Here is a 17775-nt window from a genome sequence, read left to right on the forward strand (position 1 = left end):
ATTTTAACAGTGAAATTGTAATACTAGTAGGTGAGCTGGCAAAAGATTAAATGTATAGTAACATGATCTAACTTATTGAATAATTTCAGACCACAATGGTTAAGATGGCCCACAGTGGTGGGTCCAGGTTTACATGTTAAATGAGCGATTAACAGAAGGGCATCTTCCTCTTTATGCTTTATTGTTCTAGTACAGAATTTTCTTCAGCGGCGTGAGAAAATACCAGCTTATTGAATGAGTTTCACCTTGGCAAAAAATGTTTTAAGTGGAACAGAATGGCTGTGTATGGGAACTCTTACCCTTTGTCACTAATCTTATCTTTATTTATGGGTTTATGATGTAGACAGGGACCTATTGCATATAAAACAACTTTTTTATGGACCACTTTATGTATGGCGAAAGCATTAAAATGAAACGCTTTGTGAATTTGTAGTACACTATTGACTAATTTCAGCACAAAGAGTTGTATAGCCTCCTTCGGTCTGAAGGTCAAGGTCTTGTTTTAAAATTATCTTTATTAAGAGATAAGAAAATTTATTTAGAATTATTTTTTAGCTCACCTGAGTTTTTGTGATCGCTTGATGTCCGGCGTCTGTCTGTCTGTCGTCCGTCTGTCGTCTGTCAACATTTAGCTTGTGTATGCAATAGAGGCTGTATTTTTCAACTGATCTTTATGAAATTTGGTCAGAATGATTACCTTGATAAAATCTAGGCCAAGTTCGAAAATAGATTATCTGGGGTCAAAAACTAGGTCACTAGGTCAAATCAAAGAAAAACCTTGTGTATGCAATAGAGGCTGTATTTTTCAACTGATCTTCATGAAATTTTGTCAGAATGTTAACCTTGATGAAGTCTAGGCCAAGTTTGAAAATGGTTTATATAGGGTCAAAAACTAGGTCACTAGGTCAAATCAAAGAAAAACCTTGTGTATGCGATAGAGGCTGTATTTTTCAACTGATCTTCATGAAATTTTGTCAGAATGATTAGCTTGATGAAATCTAGGCCAAGTTTGAAAATGGGTCATCTGGGGTCAAAAACTAGGTCAATAGATTAAATCAAAGAAAAACCTTGTGTATGCCATAGAGGCTGTATTTTTCAATTGATCTTCATGAATTTTGGTCAGAATGATTGCCTTTATAAAAGCTAGGTCAAGTTTGAAAATGGGTCATCTGGGTTAAAAAACTAGGTCACTAGGTCAAATCAAAGAAAAACCTTGTATATGCGATAGAGGCTGTAGTTTTAAACTGATCTTCATGAAATTTTGTCAGAATGATTACCTTAATGAAATTTAGGCCAAGTTCGAAAATGTCTCATCTGGGATCAAAAACTATGTCACTAGGTCAAATCAAAGAAAAACCTTGTGTATGCGATAGAGGCTGTATTTTTCAACTGATCTTCATGAAATTTTGTCAGAATGATTACCTTGATAAAATCTAAGCCAGTTTTGAAAATGGGTCATCTGGGGTCAAAAACTAGGTCACTAGGACAAATCAAAGAAAAACCTTGTGTATGCAATAGAGGCTGTATTTTTCAACAATTCTTCATGAAATTTTGTCAGAATGATTACCTTGATGAAATCTAGGCCAAGTTCGAAAATGTGTCTCATGGGGGTCACTAGGTCAAATCGAAGAAAAACCTTGTGTGTGCGATAGAGACTGTATTTTTCAATTGAGGTTCATGAAATTTGTTCAGAATGATAGCCTTGATGAAATTAAGCTTAAGTTTGAATATTGGTCATCTGGGGTCAAAAACTAGGTCGCTAGGACAAATCAAAGAAAAATGTTTTGTATGTGATAGAGGCTGTATTTTTCAATTGAGGTTCATGAAATTTGGTCAGAATGATTACCTTGATCAAATCTAAGTCAAGATCGAATGTAGGTCATCTTGGTTCAAAAACTAGGTCACTAGGTCAAATGGAAGAAAAGACAAGTCTTGTTTACACTTAAGAGACCACCTTTTTGGTCCTATCTTAATGAAAATTGGTCAGAATATTTGTTTCTATGAAATCACGAGGTCAAACATGATGACACTGTTATGGTGTGTTTCCCAGGTGAGAGCGACCTAGGGCCATCTTGGCCCTCTTGTTATTGTAATGTTTCAGTAGAAACATTTTCTGTTTGTCTGTTGTCATCTTGTACCTTGGTCATTTTGTTCTGCTGCAAAGGTTGTTTGGTACAGTTATTTTAGCACGTACCTTCTTTTGATTTCAGTTGAAATTTGACCGTTTTTTCTATTTCAAACTTTTGCAATTGATTGAACTCCTAATTTAATCTATCTCAGGTGTATCATTATCATGCCTTCAGATATCAAGTCTCCAACTTCAAATCACTGGGTCCTAGCCTGTTGAATGGTCAAATTCTGTTCTGAAATCTGGCCCCATATTGGATTGCAGAACATTGGTTGTTCTACCTAGGAGCTGGTGTCTGCCAGTGCCTGATATAATGATAGAAGGCATAATTTTGGGGTTATTTTAGGTTATTTTGTCATCAAAGTTGATAATGACACTACCGGGTATTGACTGAGTATAAAAATCCAGTTGGAATAGTCACTTTGAAGATTGCAGTCTCCCTGAAAGGAAACTATAGATGGATGTGCAGATAAAAAAAAAGATAAAGCATGTAAAGTAAAAAATGTCTGCTGCATCATGATATATATGGTACTTTTAGATTTCATAGACATGATGTTCATACAGAATGCACAAATGAATCAGCTGATAATGCAACAAACATTGGCCAATGGTGCTGTTGCAGCAGACGCAATGGGGGTAATTTACTGCACCAAGTTTTTGGTCGAATTGACATTGTTGCTGTGTATTTTTAAAGTGCAGTGATTTTGGGGAGCACAGGGTTTCTGTTGTTTAATTACAATAACTGATTTCTGTCAGATACCTCAAATACTGGTGAAAAAGCGGCAGAGGTGCTAACAGCTGGTTCCATGTCAAACTGAGCTGCGGTACCAGTCTCACAATGCAGCCGTGCAGTCAATTCAAAATGATGCATAGAAGCAGCCAGTTATGTACTGTACATAAGATTCTGATCCCAAATCTCAGTTTTATAACTTTTCAGTCTGCACGTGATTTTGGCAAACTCATAGTAACATGATCTGTTTTACATAATTATATTTTTGTTGTTGATATGTCTAGTTAATATTGCAAGCTAACTTATGTGTTATTGTTTCTAAAGTTTGAAGTAATATTAATGTTTTAAACAGATTATTTGGAGCTTATTTTTCTGCAAAATGCTCAGATGCACCATATAGTTATGCAGCAGATGTTGTTACGTGGGTTGCTGGGCAACGGTTACCATGGCAAAATAGCTGAGAAGGAAATGGTAGTAAACTGATCTCCCCATAGGAGAGCAACCCTTGCCCAATCTCTTTTTCTTGTTTATAGGTGGAGATGGGTTTTTTTGCCTTAAATAAGACTCAGAAATGTAGAGCTAGAACTTTTTTATGCTGATGTTACTATTTTCTATATTTCAGTGAACAATATAAAAGCACAGAAAGCAACCATTTTACTTTTTCATATAGGCTTAACAAACAGCTCTTGCTTTTTTGGCGCCACGTTTAACCAAACAAAAACAAAAGAAACTTGTCTTGGGTTGTATTTTTGTCTGTGTTTGTTTATAGTGGCAGAAATAAAAATGTTTACAACACAGATTATGTGTGAAAAAATTATGAGTGAAATTAGCAAAAGGCATGCTTTTCTTAATTTGAAACTGTTCGAAGCTGAACACCACTAAATCCAGCTGTTCTTTATTTCATATAAAATCCTCGAGCTTTAACATTTTTTGGACAGGTTCTAGCATATCAGATAATTCCCATAAAGAACTTTATCGCTACTATAGAAAAACAAAAAGAAAAAAAGGGGTGTTAACTTTTATATAAGAAACTACAGTTTGTTACCAGTAAATACAACCCACTAAATTTACTCCTTTTCGCTTCTTTTAATGTCTCTTATTCAAGACATAAAATTCTTATGCAGCCATTTTTACATAGTATGTGATAGTAACATGCAGATTTCAATAGAATCCTAGACATACATACTGAAATGCAGTAGAGAGGGGACAAGAAAAGGAAGAAAGATCTGCAGAGGGTTACATTTGATTTGGTAGTGATCAGCCTAAACAAGCTATTAAATAAAAACTGCCAAGAAATAAGACAGATACTTAATGGTTGCTTTTGCATTTAACATTAAATTGTTATTCACTTTTATTATGTTCCAAAGAACCTCCTCCCTTTCATCTTCTTTTCTCTAAATAGTTTGTTGATCCATTTACTTTCAGGTGCTTATATTGTAGCAGCTAGATAAATTACCCCAGACCTATATTCGACTCAGCAATGGTAAATTGGAAAATAAAAAAAATATTGACCCAATAATTAAATAATAAAATTTCTTATTTTGAAAAAAAAACAAAACAACCTGGAAAAAACCACACTTGTACAACAATTATTTCAAAGTTTGGGGAGATGATGAATATGTTGATGATGATGATTATTTCCCTATCAGTTTTTAGGAGGTGATGATGAAAGCATGTATAACAATGATTTGGGAAGCTTATGGACGCTTATGATTATGTTGATAGTTATTATTTGCCTACAGAGTTCGGGGAGATGATGATGATGCAGAACGCCCAGATGCACCAAATGGTCATGCAGAAAATGATGTTAGGTAACCTGGGACGTCAAGATTATTGGGACCGTCGTGATGCATGCCATGATTCACACCATGATTCATGCCATGATTCCTGTCATGGTTCGCATAATTCATGCCATGATTGCCACTCTGGCTGTTGTTCAAGCCATGGAGTCCACGGATATTGTGGACATGGCTGTCTACCTGTATGTTTTGCCGCTATGACAAATTTAAAACTTAGTGTTGCTGTGACAACTGTAAAGCTTAGAATATAGTTATTTACCTAGTTCATGACTTCAATGAAGCATAATCTTTGTGACAGCAAATTATCAACTACTTTTATAGGTTTTTTAGTACTTAGGCAATGATCGAAATACAAATTGTGATACACGTTTGCAAAGTCAGTATGATTTATATGTAAAGCACTTTCATTCAAGATTTCTAGATATGTTTTGCACAAGAACGTTTAATTGTTGACATGAAGGATGTTTCATGGATGTCATGCGTTTATAAATCATGTAAAACATGTACTTACTGTAGTTACCATGTACAGTTGTGTACTCATAATATTGCTTATACCCTATTACCCTGTACTTCCTGCTAATAAATGCCTGCCGTCTTGACCTTTTCAGCCATCAAAGGCAAATTCTAAAAATTAAAAAAAAAATGATTATTTAGAAGTTTAATTCTGAGTTGTGTTCTCTTGTAAAATTGTGAAAAAAGGTTTTTTAAATCGGGTTCCTAGATATACTCCGCTTTTGCAAAATGCAACATTTCCTAGCAGCATTTATTATGGGAGGGGGTTATATGGTATATACAATTAGCATGTTGCTCTCTTGAATCAACTAATTTTTAACCAAAACTGTTAGAAACCTGCCAGCTTTGATAGTTATGATGAAAAAGTTAGAAACTAATGTCTTTTGCTAATTGTACAAGTACCGGTACATTTTATTTGATAAAACCTGAGAATTCAGAAAAGATTTTTTTGCAGTAACTACATGTTTTAGACAGATTTTAATATTTGATTTTCAGAATATTAAAAGAATTACACAATATTAAACACATTGCTCCTTGTCCTTATAGAGCAGTGAGGGATTAGAATTCATTTATTTTTTCTCTATTTTCAGATGAATGGAAAAATTATTAAATGTATTCATATTTTTCTCTGCCCTAGACAGCTAGAGTGAGAAACTGGTATTTTATATAAATATTGCATAAGTTACAATAAGATAAAAGCTGGCAGGTATAACTCTGTTTACTAAAACTTTAACGGTTTCAGACATGGGAGAGATGATGATGATGCAGAATGCACAGCTGCATCAGCTGGTTATGCAGAAATGGATGATGAAAGACTTGGCAGTGGGCGACCGCCCGTTACATTCTTCTCATCGCCATGGTCATCGTGGCCACCACGGCCATCATGGTCACCATGGCCACCACGGTCATCATGGTCACCATCATGATTGTTCCTGTGCCACATGTGTATGAAAATGTTTTACAGTTTCAAAAGTTATATTTAGTAACAATTGCAAAAGTCAGTTTAGTAATAATTTTGAAGTAAAATTGGGTAACAGTTTTTGAAAGTTATACTTAATACCAAACATTTAGCGAGCTGAGTGTTGTGACTTTGTAAACTTAGTGAACTTAGAAAAATCAACTCACAGTCCAAAACGTGTGTCTGCATGGGATTTTGGGTCCAAATGCAGTTTTGGTCAAAAACTATGTTTTTGTACACAACTGACAGAATGACATAATTATTCTGATAGAAAATTTGAAGCTGCAGAAAAAAGCTTAGTTGTCGTCATGAAGAAATTGCTGGACACCGTGTTTTCATACAAAAGAATCACAACTGTGTTAGAATGTTAAAAATTTGATGAAGACTCTATCTTAAACCCATACAATGCTAAGATACATAAATAACAAACTAAACAACATATTAATGAAATTTCATGTTTATATTTTCTCCTTTTTTAATCCCCCGCCGTGGCAGAGGGATTATAGGAATGGTCTGCGTCCGTCCTTCCGTCCTTCCGTCCGTCTTTCCGTCCGTCCTTCCGTCCATCCGTCCTTCCGTCCGTCCTTCCGTCCGTAACAAAATCGTGTCCGGTCCATATCTCCTAAACCCCTTGAAGGATTTTCATGAAACTTTGGTCAAATGATCACCTCATCAAGACGATGTGCAGAACCCATGAGCCAGCCTTGTCGGCTCAAGGTCAAGGTCACAACTCAAGGTCAAAGGTTTTAGTCTGCCATTTTGTGTCCGCTCTATATCTCTTAAACCCCTTGAAGGAATTTTATAAAACTTGGGTCAAATGATCACCTCATCAAGACGATGTGCAGAACCCATGAGTCAGCCATGCCGGCTCAAGGTCAAGGTCACAACTCAAGGTCAAAGGTTTGAGCCTTCCATTTTGTGTCCGCTCTATATCTCTTAAACCCCTTGAAGGAATTTTATAAAACTTGGGTCAAATGATCATCTCATCAAGACGATGTGCAGAACCCATGAGTCAGTCATGCCAGCTCAAGGTCAAGGTCACAACTTAGGGTCAAAAGTTTGAGCCTTCCATTTTGTGTCTGCTCTATATCTCCTAAACCCCTTGAAGGATTTTTATCAAACTTGGGTCAAACGATCACCTCATCAAGGCAGTGTGCAGAACTTATGAGTCAGCCATGTCGGCTCAAGGTCAAGGTCACAGCTGAAGGTCAAAGGTTTGAGCCTTCCATTTTGTGTCCGCTCTATATCTCCTAAACCCCTTGAAGGAATTTTATAAAACTTTGGTCAAATGATATCCTCATCAGAACGATGTGCAGAAATTATGAGTCAACCATGCCAGCTCAAGGTCAAGGTCACAACTAAGGGTCGAAGGTTTGAGCCTTCCATTTGGTGTCCACTCTGTATCTCCTTAACCCCTTGAAGGATTTTCATCAAACTTGGGTCAAAAATGATCACCTCATCAAGAACTCATGAGTCAGCCATGTCAACTCAAGGTCAAGGTCACAACTGAAGGTCAAAGGTTTCAGCTCTGTATCTCCTAAACCCCTTGAAGGATTTTCATGGAACTTTGGTCAAATGATCACCTCATCAAGATGTTGTGCAGAATTCATGAGTCAGCCATGTCAGTTCAAGGTCAAGGTCACAGCTAAAATCAAAGGTTTACCCTTTCACTATCTATAGCAGTGGCGGGGGATTTAGCTGTCTTTCAGACTGCCTTGTTGAGTAATAAGGACCGTGTTTTGTTTTTTTGGTAAGAGGAATAGTTTATAGGCATGAGTTTGAATGTATACTTTTATATACTGTTATTGTACACCAGACTGACATTTCCTGATTTTAACCATGCCAGCAAAACCCGTCAGGCAATCGATCCCTGTGCCAGATGACTCTCGAGTCGTAAATGGAGTCTAACAAATTACATTTATGTAGGAGATTTATGCATATTTGTATACATGTATAAAACTTTAGAAAAGCTAAACAGCTGCTATTTGTTCCTGATAGTATATTTCCCAATTCAAAAAGTGTTATTTTACAAAAGATAAATAATGTTATGCTACAAGTAGTAAAACTAAATTGTTGTTCATTTTTGAAACATAATGACACCTTTTCTGTTAGAGGGTGGTAATTTCCTTTGCTTCAGTTAAATACATTATTATAAGAAGATAGTACTGTTGTTTTATTTAATTTATTCTATCAGTTGTAGAGTAAAGCATTCAAGAAAAAGAATTTTTTTACAAGTTGAAGGTGCAGATAGAATATTTGGCTCTCGTGGGAACTTTTTGGCATTAACTTGGCAGAGCCTAATGTTAGCAGTTACTCTGGAACTAGATATTATCATTTGAAAGTACAACCAGTGAGACATTCTTATTGTCTTCAGCAAAAAAAAAATAAAATAAAAAAATGGAAAAACAAAACTTTATGTTACCTGTATTTAATACATTGAGCTATTTCACATTGTTTCTGTAATTCTAATAAGTGTTAAATCAGGTACAATGTATATTTATTACAAAATAGAAAGCTTATGAACCAATATTTCATTGCAATTTTGCAGGTAAGTTTGATGATTGTTTTCATTATTATGCTAACAGTCTCAGATTTTTCTTACAAAAGATAACATTTTTATATGCCCCACTGGACCTAACCGATGGCACAAGTCGTCTGTACAACAGTTGCACTTTCCTCAGTCAGTATGCAATTTTGTTTCCACTCAATGACTTGACCTGTGATCCTCAATCTTGATGCACACATTGTGCATGGGCAGTGCATGACGCCTATTGATTTTGAATTCAGTGGGTCAAAGGTCAAGGTCATAGTGCTTGTTAGTACTAAAATTGTTTCCACTTGATAACTTAAATATTCTTTGACCTATGGTCATTGAACTTATGATAGAAAATGTTCATGAACATTGCATGATCCTTATTGAGTTTTAGGTCAGAGGGTCAAAGGTCAAGGTCACAGTGACTTGTTAGTACAAAAGCTGTTTCCACACAATATCTTGAGAAGCTCTTGACCTATGATCCTCAAACTTATCAGGAGCATTTCCCATGGGCATTGCATGACCCTTGTTTGCATTAACATCATTAGGTCACACGTCCAGGTTAAGGTGACTTAATACAAAATCTGTTTCTGCTCAGTATGTTGAGAATGCTTGACCTACAATCCTCAAACTTGGTAGGCACATTGCTCAGGGTCAGAGTGACTGTCATTACTTAACCATTTTCTGCTCAATATCTTAAGAACATCTAACAGTCCTTAAAGGTCAAGGTCATATTGGTTGTTTCTTTTCAATATTTTGAAAGCAATTGGATATACAACCCTCGAACTTGCACATTGAAGGTCGAGGTCACAGTGACTTTAAATACAAAAACTTTATCTGCTCAATATTTTGAGAATCACTTTACTTCTGTTGCTCAAACTTGGTAGGCAAATTGCTCATGGGCAGTAAATGACCCCTACTGATTTTGAGGTCAGTGGGTCTAAAGTTAAGGTTACATTGACTATAAGTTGCACATGAGTTCACCATTTTGAGGTTTTTTAGTCAAATGTCATGGTAACTCTCATGAGAAGTGATCAGATGGATGTATTATGTGATGATTCATCTGTCTGTTTGCAGTTTAGTTTCAGCTCATTAACTTCAAAATGCTTTGACCCTTTTGTTCTCAAACTTGAACGGCACAATGCTTTGGATGTATTGTACTCCATGCAGTGGTGCTCTTATTGTATACATTCTTGTTAAGCATCCAACTTTTCTGTCATTATCGGCTATGAAGCAAATTATTGTTTTGTGAAATTATAAGATAATGTGATAAATCATGTCATCTCTTGATGTGCCTGTCTGGAGCAGAATCCTGCTTTTTTAAAGCCATATTTTTATTGTAAAATAGTGCTTGATAGATGTAATAATTAAATGTTTATTAGCTTAAAATAGCTCAGTTAGCAATACATATAAACATTTTTTTTCTATTTGCAATAGCACTAAACTTTAATATTAGATCCACATTTATTCATCATGCTATAAGAGTACCATTACAAAAATGTATAATATAAATTCTAATTGAGTCCGCGAATGAGATGATTCTATATTTGGACCCAACATGTCATGGTGCGACACATAATGTAGTTAATTCAGGGCCTCATTGATCCAAAAAAATATTATGAATATTCACCACTTTTTAAAGAATATTTGCAATAATTTAGATCAACTTCAGTAAAATTGTCATTGACAGCTGTCACCAGTTTAAAGAATTGGCAATGGCAAATGATTAGAAAAGGCCCTGAATTTTGTAGGGTTTTGTTTTGCTCAGTAAATAGAATAGATAAGTTAGCAGTTTTTAGCTTTAAAAAATGTGAAAGCACTTAGTGTTAGTTTATAATATATTAAAAGTGCTATTACTTTGACAGAACTAACCTACCTGATATACAATATTCTCCACAGCCAAGAGATTACAGACTAATACTTTTGATTAAAATCCTTTGTATTAACTGTATTGTCTTGTCACATTCACAAATTTACATTATTTAAATAGCCTTTTTGTGCCCTCCCCTTTTTTATGGGTGAGGGGGCACTGAGGGGGCACTTAGAGTTGCCCTTGTACGTCTGTCGTTCCTTCCATCCATCTCAAGAAGTATTTGACCCAAAGTCATCAAACCTTATAAGATTGTCATTCAGCATGTGAAGTTGTGCACCTGGTGTGGTAATTGGGATTTCACACAGACAGGCTCTTGACTTAGTCAAAACTTGCTTAAAAAGGGCCTAAGAGTTTCTGTTGCATGTGCCTCAGAAAGAATTTGATGTAGGATTATGAAACATTTGCAGGAATATTATTCAGGATGTGAAGTTTTGTACTTGGGGTTTTGTTAGAAGCCAGAGGAGAGTGATGGCCCTTGACTTAATAAAAAAATACACAAAAGGGTATAAAAATTTGTGTGGCACATATTTTAAAACATATTTGACCATGGGCCATGAAAAATAATAGGATTATATTCAGCAGGTAAAGTTGTGCTCCAGTGATTTTGTTTGTGATTTCTGTTAATCACACCAGAGTTAAGGCCCTTGATTAAGTAAAAAATATGCATTGAGGGCATACATGTCTGTGTTGCATGTATCTGAAAAGGTATGTGATTTAGAGCCATAAGTCCTTAAAAGTTTATGTTGCAGTTATCTTAAAAATATTTCATCTAGAGTCGTCAAACCATGTACAGTGGCAGGAATAGGGACACTAGTATGCTATGGACACACATCTAAATTTTTCTTTTCATGCTTGCACCTACTTTCTATCAATTTGCCTTATAACCCAGATTTTCTTCATGTAGAAGTTTTTCGTATTAACTTATGCTGTTGCTTGCATATTTATTTTCTTTCTCAAACATAAATTTGATTGTTTGAAATGCACCTGTTTAAGGAATTTTCATATTTTGTTAACTTCATGATATGAACTAAACCAACTGCAGATTTCTTTGGAAATTTCTTTTTTTTTATTTTACTGCAGAAATACTAAATAATAATACAAAATGTTTTATTCAAGGACAGTTTTTAATTACTTTTAACACCTCTGCAAATTTGAGTTAGATGTATATCTTAATATTTTAATATTTAATCTTCTTAAAACATACCACAGTTCTACAATAAATAAATCATTACATCTTGATCGATTTCAACTTTTCCTTTCCCTTGTTTACAAGGAACAACCTTTACTACAGGTTCCAAGAGTAGCCGGAGGAGCCGTACATCACCACCATTACAGCAACCCGCCCAGTCAACCCGCCCCCGCTGTAACCCACTATACAACTGTGCCAGCTATGGACATGTAAGTAATTGTTTATTATGTCAGTTCATTACATTACCCCCTTACACAACATGGCTGTCTTCAGTACTGTGCAAACTTGGCAACAGTAAAAGTAAGTAATTTGTGTTTTGTGATTTTTTTAGCTCGACTATTCATAGAATAGTGAGCTATTGCACTCGCCCATGCGTCGGCGTCTGCGTCGGCGTCGGCGTCGGTGTCCGCGTCCGCGTCCCGATTTTGGTTAAGGTTTTGTATGTAAGCTGGTATCTCAGTAACCACTTGTGGGAATGGATTGAAACTTCACACACTTATTCACTGTGACAAACTGACTTACATTGCACAGGTTCCATAACTCTACTTTGCTTTTTAACAAAATTATGCCCCTTTTTCGACTTAGAAATTTTTGGTTAAGGTTTTGTATGTAAGCTGGTAACTCAGTAACTACTTGTGGGAATGGATTGAAACTTCACACACTTATTCACTGTGATGAACTGATCTACATTGCACAGGTTCCATAACTCTATTTTGCTTTTTTACAAAATTATGCCCCTTTTTCGACTTAGAAATTTTTGGTTAGGTTTTGTATGTAAGCTGGTATCTCAGTACTTACTAATGGGAATGGATTGAAACTTCACATACTTGTTCACTATCATGTTCTGACATGCACTAAGCAAGTCCATAACTCTACTCTTTTTTTTCAAATTATGCCCCTTTTTCGACTTAGCAGTTTTTGGTTAAATTTTTGTATGTAATCTGATATCTCAGTATCCACTAATTGGAATGGATTGAAACTTCACACACTTGTTCACTGTCATGATCTAACATGCACTGTGAAGGTCCCATAACTCTACTTGGCATTTTTACAAAATTATGCCCCTTTGACTTAGCAGTTTTTTGTTAAGTTTTTGTATGTAAGCTGGTATCTCAGTATCCACAAATTGGAAAGGATTGAAACTTCACACACTTGTTCACTGTCATGATATGACATGCAGTACAGAGGTTCAATACCTCTACTTTGCATTTTACAAAATTATGCCCCTTTTTCAACTTTTGTATTCATTCAATTGACAAGGCTGTTGAATAGTCGAGCGTTGCTGTCCTCCGACAGCTCTTGTTTAGCTCACCTGTCACATAGTGACAAGGTGAGCTTTTGTGATCACCCTTCGTCCGTCGTCAGTCCGTCCGTGCGTCAACAATTTCTTGTCTGCACGATAGAGGTTTCATTTATGATTTTATTTTAATCAAACTTGCACACAACTTGTATCACCATAAGATCTCGGTTCCTTTCTTGAACTGGCCAGATCCCATTATGGGTTCCAGAGTTATGGCCCCTGAAAGGGCCAAAATTAGCTATTTTGACCTTGTCTGCACAATAGCAGCTTTATTTATGATTTGATTTTTACCAAACTTGCACACAACTTGTATCACCATAAGGTCTTGGATCCTTTTTTGAACTGGCCAGATTCCATTATGGGTTCCAGAGTTATGGCCCCTGAAAGGGATTCCATGACGAATCTGTCTGATCCAATCGTAGGTTCCAGAGTTATTTTATATCTGATTACATCCCCTGATTGTAATCAAAATGGATTTATATCAGTAAGTCCTTATAGGACTTATTTGAAATTTCATTATTGTCATTAGTTGGACTGAGACAATCAGGGTAGATAACTATGGACTAATTTTATGTCAAATTACCTCCCTTTATTTCAAATTAAAATAGGTATATCTCCGTAACTAATGAAGATACTGATCTGAAATTTCATTTATTTCAACAGATGGACTTGGACAATCAGTGAAGATACATATTGACTGAATTTAGGACAAATTACCTCCCTTTATTTTTTATCTAAAGAATACACCTTAGCAGCTTCTAATGAGATTGGTTTGAAACGTTATTTATGTCTTCCATGGTAAGAAATAGTCTATGTTAGATAACTCTTGATTGAACATTTATCGATATGAATACTTTACTAATACATTGTTGTATAGGCTTGTACTCTGTATCTTCTACATGCATATACCAATGCATGATTACCTCCCCTGATTTTAATAAAGACGGATTTATTTTGGTAAATATTTATAGTACTCATTTTAAATTTCATTATTGTCTTTAGTTGGACTGAGGCAATCAGGGTAGATAGCTATGGACTGATTTTATGTCAAATTGCCTCCCTTTGTTCCAAATTAAAATGGGTGTATCTCAGTAACCAATGAAGATACTGATTTGAAATGTCATTTGTGCCATCAGATGGACTCGGACAATCAGGGTAGATAACTTTTGACTGAATTTATGACAAATTACCTCCCTTTATTTTATGTAAATGAATATATATAAGCAGCATCTAATGAGATTGGTTTTAAATGTTATTTCAGTCTTCCAGCGTAAGAAATAGTCATGTTAGTACAAAAATGCAGCATTTGAGCCTAGGACCCTCAAACTTGGTATGGAAATTGGCCCTGACTAGGTCAAAAGGGACTGTTACAAGAAAATGTTTATCCTGATGATATTTAGTGAGTATGCCTATGTGCTCTATGATCATATCATTTTGAGTAATGGTACTCAGGTGAGCGATACAGGGCCATCATGGCCCTCTTGTTTCGTCATCTTCATACCAATACCTGCTCTAACACATTATATTTTTGCAATCAAGAGTGTTACATCTAAGAGTAACTATTAACAATAACAAAGTAACAGTTCAAATTTTTTAAAATGTTAACTAGCCTTAAATAGGCAAGAATAGTCCAGATCCTGTCGTGGTCAAATTTAAATCCAATTGGTAATAATTCCAAATTCCTCATAGACTTCAAACTGTATCTAAAGGTTTTCTCTCTCTCTCTCTCTGTTCTGGGGGTTTTCTCTGACACTGTCCCTCTGGTCAGATCACTCTTTGTCTGTACTAGTAGAGGATGAATTTGGCACCCTGTGTTGCTGCCTTTGTACTGTGTAAAGCGCCTTTGGACATGTTTATCATGAAAAGGGCGCTATATAAATCTTGCATGATAATAATAATGAAATAATATAGTATATCTGAAGAATATAAATACCCTGTTAAAAGTCACAATGTTAATGTAAATCCATCAAATGTTAAATGTCCAAATGGTAAATATTTTGCTGTTAAGAAATACAGGAAAGATTTTCGATAAGGTCTTAATTGTATTCTTCGCCAGTCCTCAGACAGCTTCTTATGTAAAGCATCTCATGTATCACTTATATTAAAATGAAATTTCTAGAAAAATCTAGAATAACCCAGACTTAAAAATAATGTAAACACCCGGTTGATAAAACCTTCTAGAAAAGCATGACTATAAATAACTTATTGACATACATGATGCCTCAAACTAGGACAAGCTTTACAGTAAACGTACATAAGAAATAATAATAAAATGAGCATAATGGGGAATGAAATGTACATAACAATAGACATTTAAGTAACTTATGTTTTGTAATTTCATTATATTACCCAATCACGTAAGGAATGCTTGCTTCTCCCTAGTGCAGTTGGATCACTGTGGGTTTAGGGTTGATGGTTGCACATGATCACAACCTTTAAATGTCCAATCATTAATATTTTTAGTATTTTCTCAGCACTTATAGCAATAGTCAATTTTGTCAAATTGAAATCAAATTGGTATTATAATAAAATTCCATCATATTATTAACTTATAAAGGATTTCTCTTTCAGTTAATTGATATATGGAGTTTCTTATGTAAAGCACATGTCAGATAACAAACTCTTTGTTGTACATGTGAGATAATTGGCACCACTGTAAGTTCAATGAAATTTGTATGATCAAAGATAAAAAAGTTGCTTGACTGTTTAGTTTTCAGAAAATGGGCGCATTAATGCCCCCAAAATCTTGCAATAATGGATAATGAAATTAAGTTATGAGTTCAATCTGCAAGAGATTAAAATGTAATAATCAAACTGTTACATGGGGAAATCCATTGAATTGTTATGTCAATGGTAAATATCTTTTCTGTAAGTAATACAGTGAAAGATTTCGAAAGCTTCTTAATTTTATTATCTGCAGTCTAACACTTGTCTGTATGTCAGAAGCATCTCAGATATCAAACTATAATTAATAGTTTGAAATTTCTAATTTAGAATCTTACCTCATTTTACTCATGAGCCAAAGTAAGGGTGAATATTTATTTCCAGGTTCATAATACCTTCTTAGAAAACATACTTATAACAATAATTATTTGCATGAATGCTCAAACTAGGATTTGCTTAAGTAAATTCGTATAAGAAAATTTTCAAATGAGCATATTGAATAAATCGTCATACAATCCATTAAGTAACTTATGTTTTGTAATTTCATTATATTACCCAATCACCAAAGGAACATGCTGCTATCTTCCATATTGCAGTGGATCACTTGTGGGTTTAGGGTTGATGGGTTTTGCACATGACATTCACAACCCTTTAAATCTGCCAATCATGTTTTTTTGTATTTTTTCTATGCATTTGAAAGCAATTATTGTACAACATCTGCAATGCTGGAAATGTAAGTTATCTATGATATAAAGTTATAAATTCCAGTCAGTTACTTTGACTCAATAATACAAATTTCTCAGCAATGGAAATGTAAGTTATCTTTTATGTAAAAACATTACAGGAAACCAATGACAGCTTATGAGTATGTAACAGTGCCAGAAACTGAACTGTAAGTTAATGAAAGTGTAAGAGATATACAAAATAGGATAGGAAAGAAAGTTATGCTTATGCTTTTTATGCCCTTGGTGTCGAAGACCCATGAGGCGTGTAATGTTTGAACTGTCCGTCCTCCAAACATCTGTCCCTTACACTTTCTGGTTGATTCAACTTCTTCTACAGTCATTATTGATCTGATTTACAAAAAAATCTGCAACGCAGTGTGGAAGAAATGAATTAATTGCATAGATTGCCTGATACCATGGTGAAGGTAGCCATCCCATGTGACATTTTGGTACTGTACAAGTGGCGAAAATCCCTCAGTTCAGTTGAAGTAAAGCACCTGTGAAACATTCTCAAGCCTTTCTTCAAATATTTCACTTAAACCCAGGTGTGGACATAACACAACTTGGTCCGTCATCCTAGCACCTGATGATATCTTACAACTCATAAGTTAATATGGTGCTTGGAAAAAATGCTTTGGCTATTTTGTCCTTTCCTGCATTTTTAGCTCACCTGAGCCAAAGGCTCAGGGTGAGCTATTGTGATCGCTCACCGTCCGGCTTCCATCCGTCCACACTTTCCCTTAAACAACATCTCCTCCTAAACCACAAGGCCAGATTTGATGAAACTTCACAGGGATGTTCCTTGGATGGTCTTCTTTAAAAATTGTTCAAAGAATTGAGTTCCATACAGCACTCTGGTTGCCATGTCAACCGAAAGGAAAATCTTTAAAAATCTTCTTCTCCAAAACCACAGGTCATAGGGCTTTTATATTTGGTATGTAGCATTATCTAGTGGTCCTCTACAAAGATTTTGTCAAATAATCCCCCTAGGGTCAAATATGGCTCCGCCTTGGGGGTCACATGGTTTACATAGAGTTATATAGGGAAAACTTTGAAAATCTTCTTGTCCAAAACCACAAGGTGTAGAGTTTCAATATTTTGCATGTGATATCATCTAATGGTCCTTTATGAAGATTGTTCAAATTATGCCCCTGGGGTGAAAAGAGGCACTGCCCCGGGGGTCCCAAGTTCTACATAGACTTAAAAGGAAAAAACTTAAAAAATCTTATTATCTGAAACCACAAGACCTAGGCCTTTGATGTTTGGTATGTAGCATTGCCTTATGGTCCTCTACCAAGGTTGTTCAAATTACGCCAATGGGCTTAAAAGAGGCCCCACCCTGGGGGTCCCAAGTTTTACATAG

General features: G+C 35.4%; 1 protein-coding gene across 11 annotated transcripts in view; it reads left to right on the top strand.

The window, feature by feature from the left end:
- Positions 1-17775, top strand: part of LOC123561292 (uncharacterized) — a 164833-nt gene that overhangs the window by 60749 nt on the left and 86309 nt on the right. For 3 of the 11 annotated variants that reach the window (XM_045353548.2, XM_045353556.2, XM_045353561.2), the window contains 3 exons: positions 4601-4839; positions 11808-11932; positions 16532-16579. In XM_045353548.2, the coding sequence (XP_045209483.2) occupies positions 4601-4839; positions 11808-11932; positions 16532-16579 (412 nt within the window). Of the gene's footprint in view, positions 1-2666; positions 2765-4600; positions 4840-5912; positions 6116-11807; positions 11933-16531; positions 16580-17775 lie in introns of all 11 variants that reach the window. The other 8 variants (XM_045353552.2, XM_045353559.2, XM_045353558.2 and 5 more) reach the window with 7 other exon arrangements.

Source organism: Mercenaria mercenaria, chromosome 10 (genome assembly GCF_021730395.1).
Source record: "Mercenaria mercenaria strain notata chromosome 10, MADL_Memer_1, whole genome shotgun sequence".
Taxonomy (NCBI): Eukaryota; Metazoa; Mollusca; class Bivalvia; order Venerida; family Veneridae; genus Mercenaria; species Mercenaria mercenaria.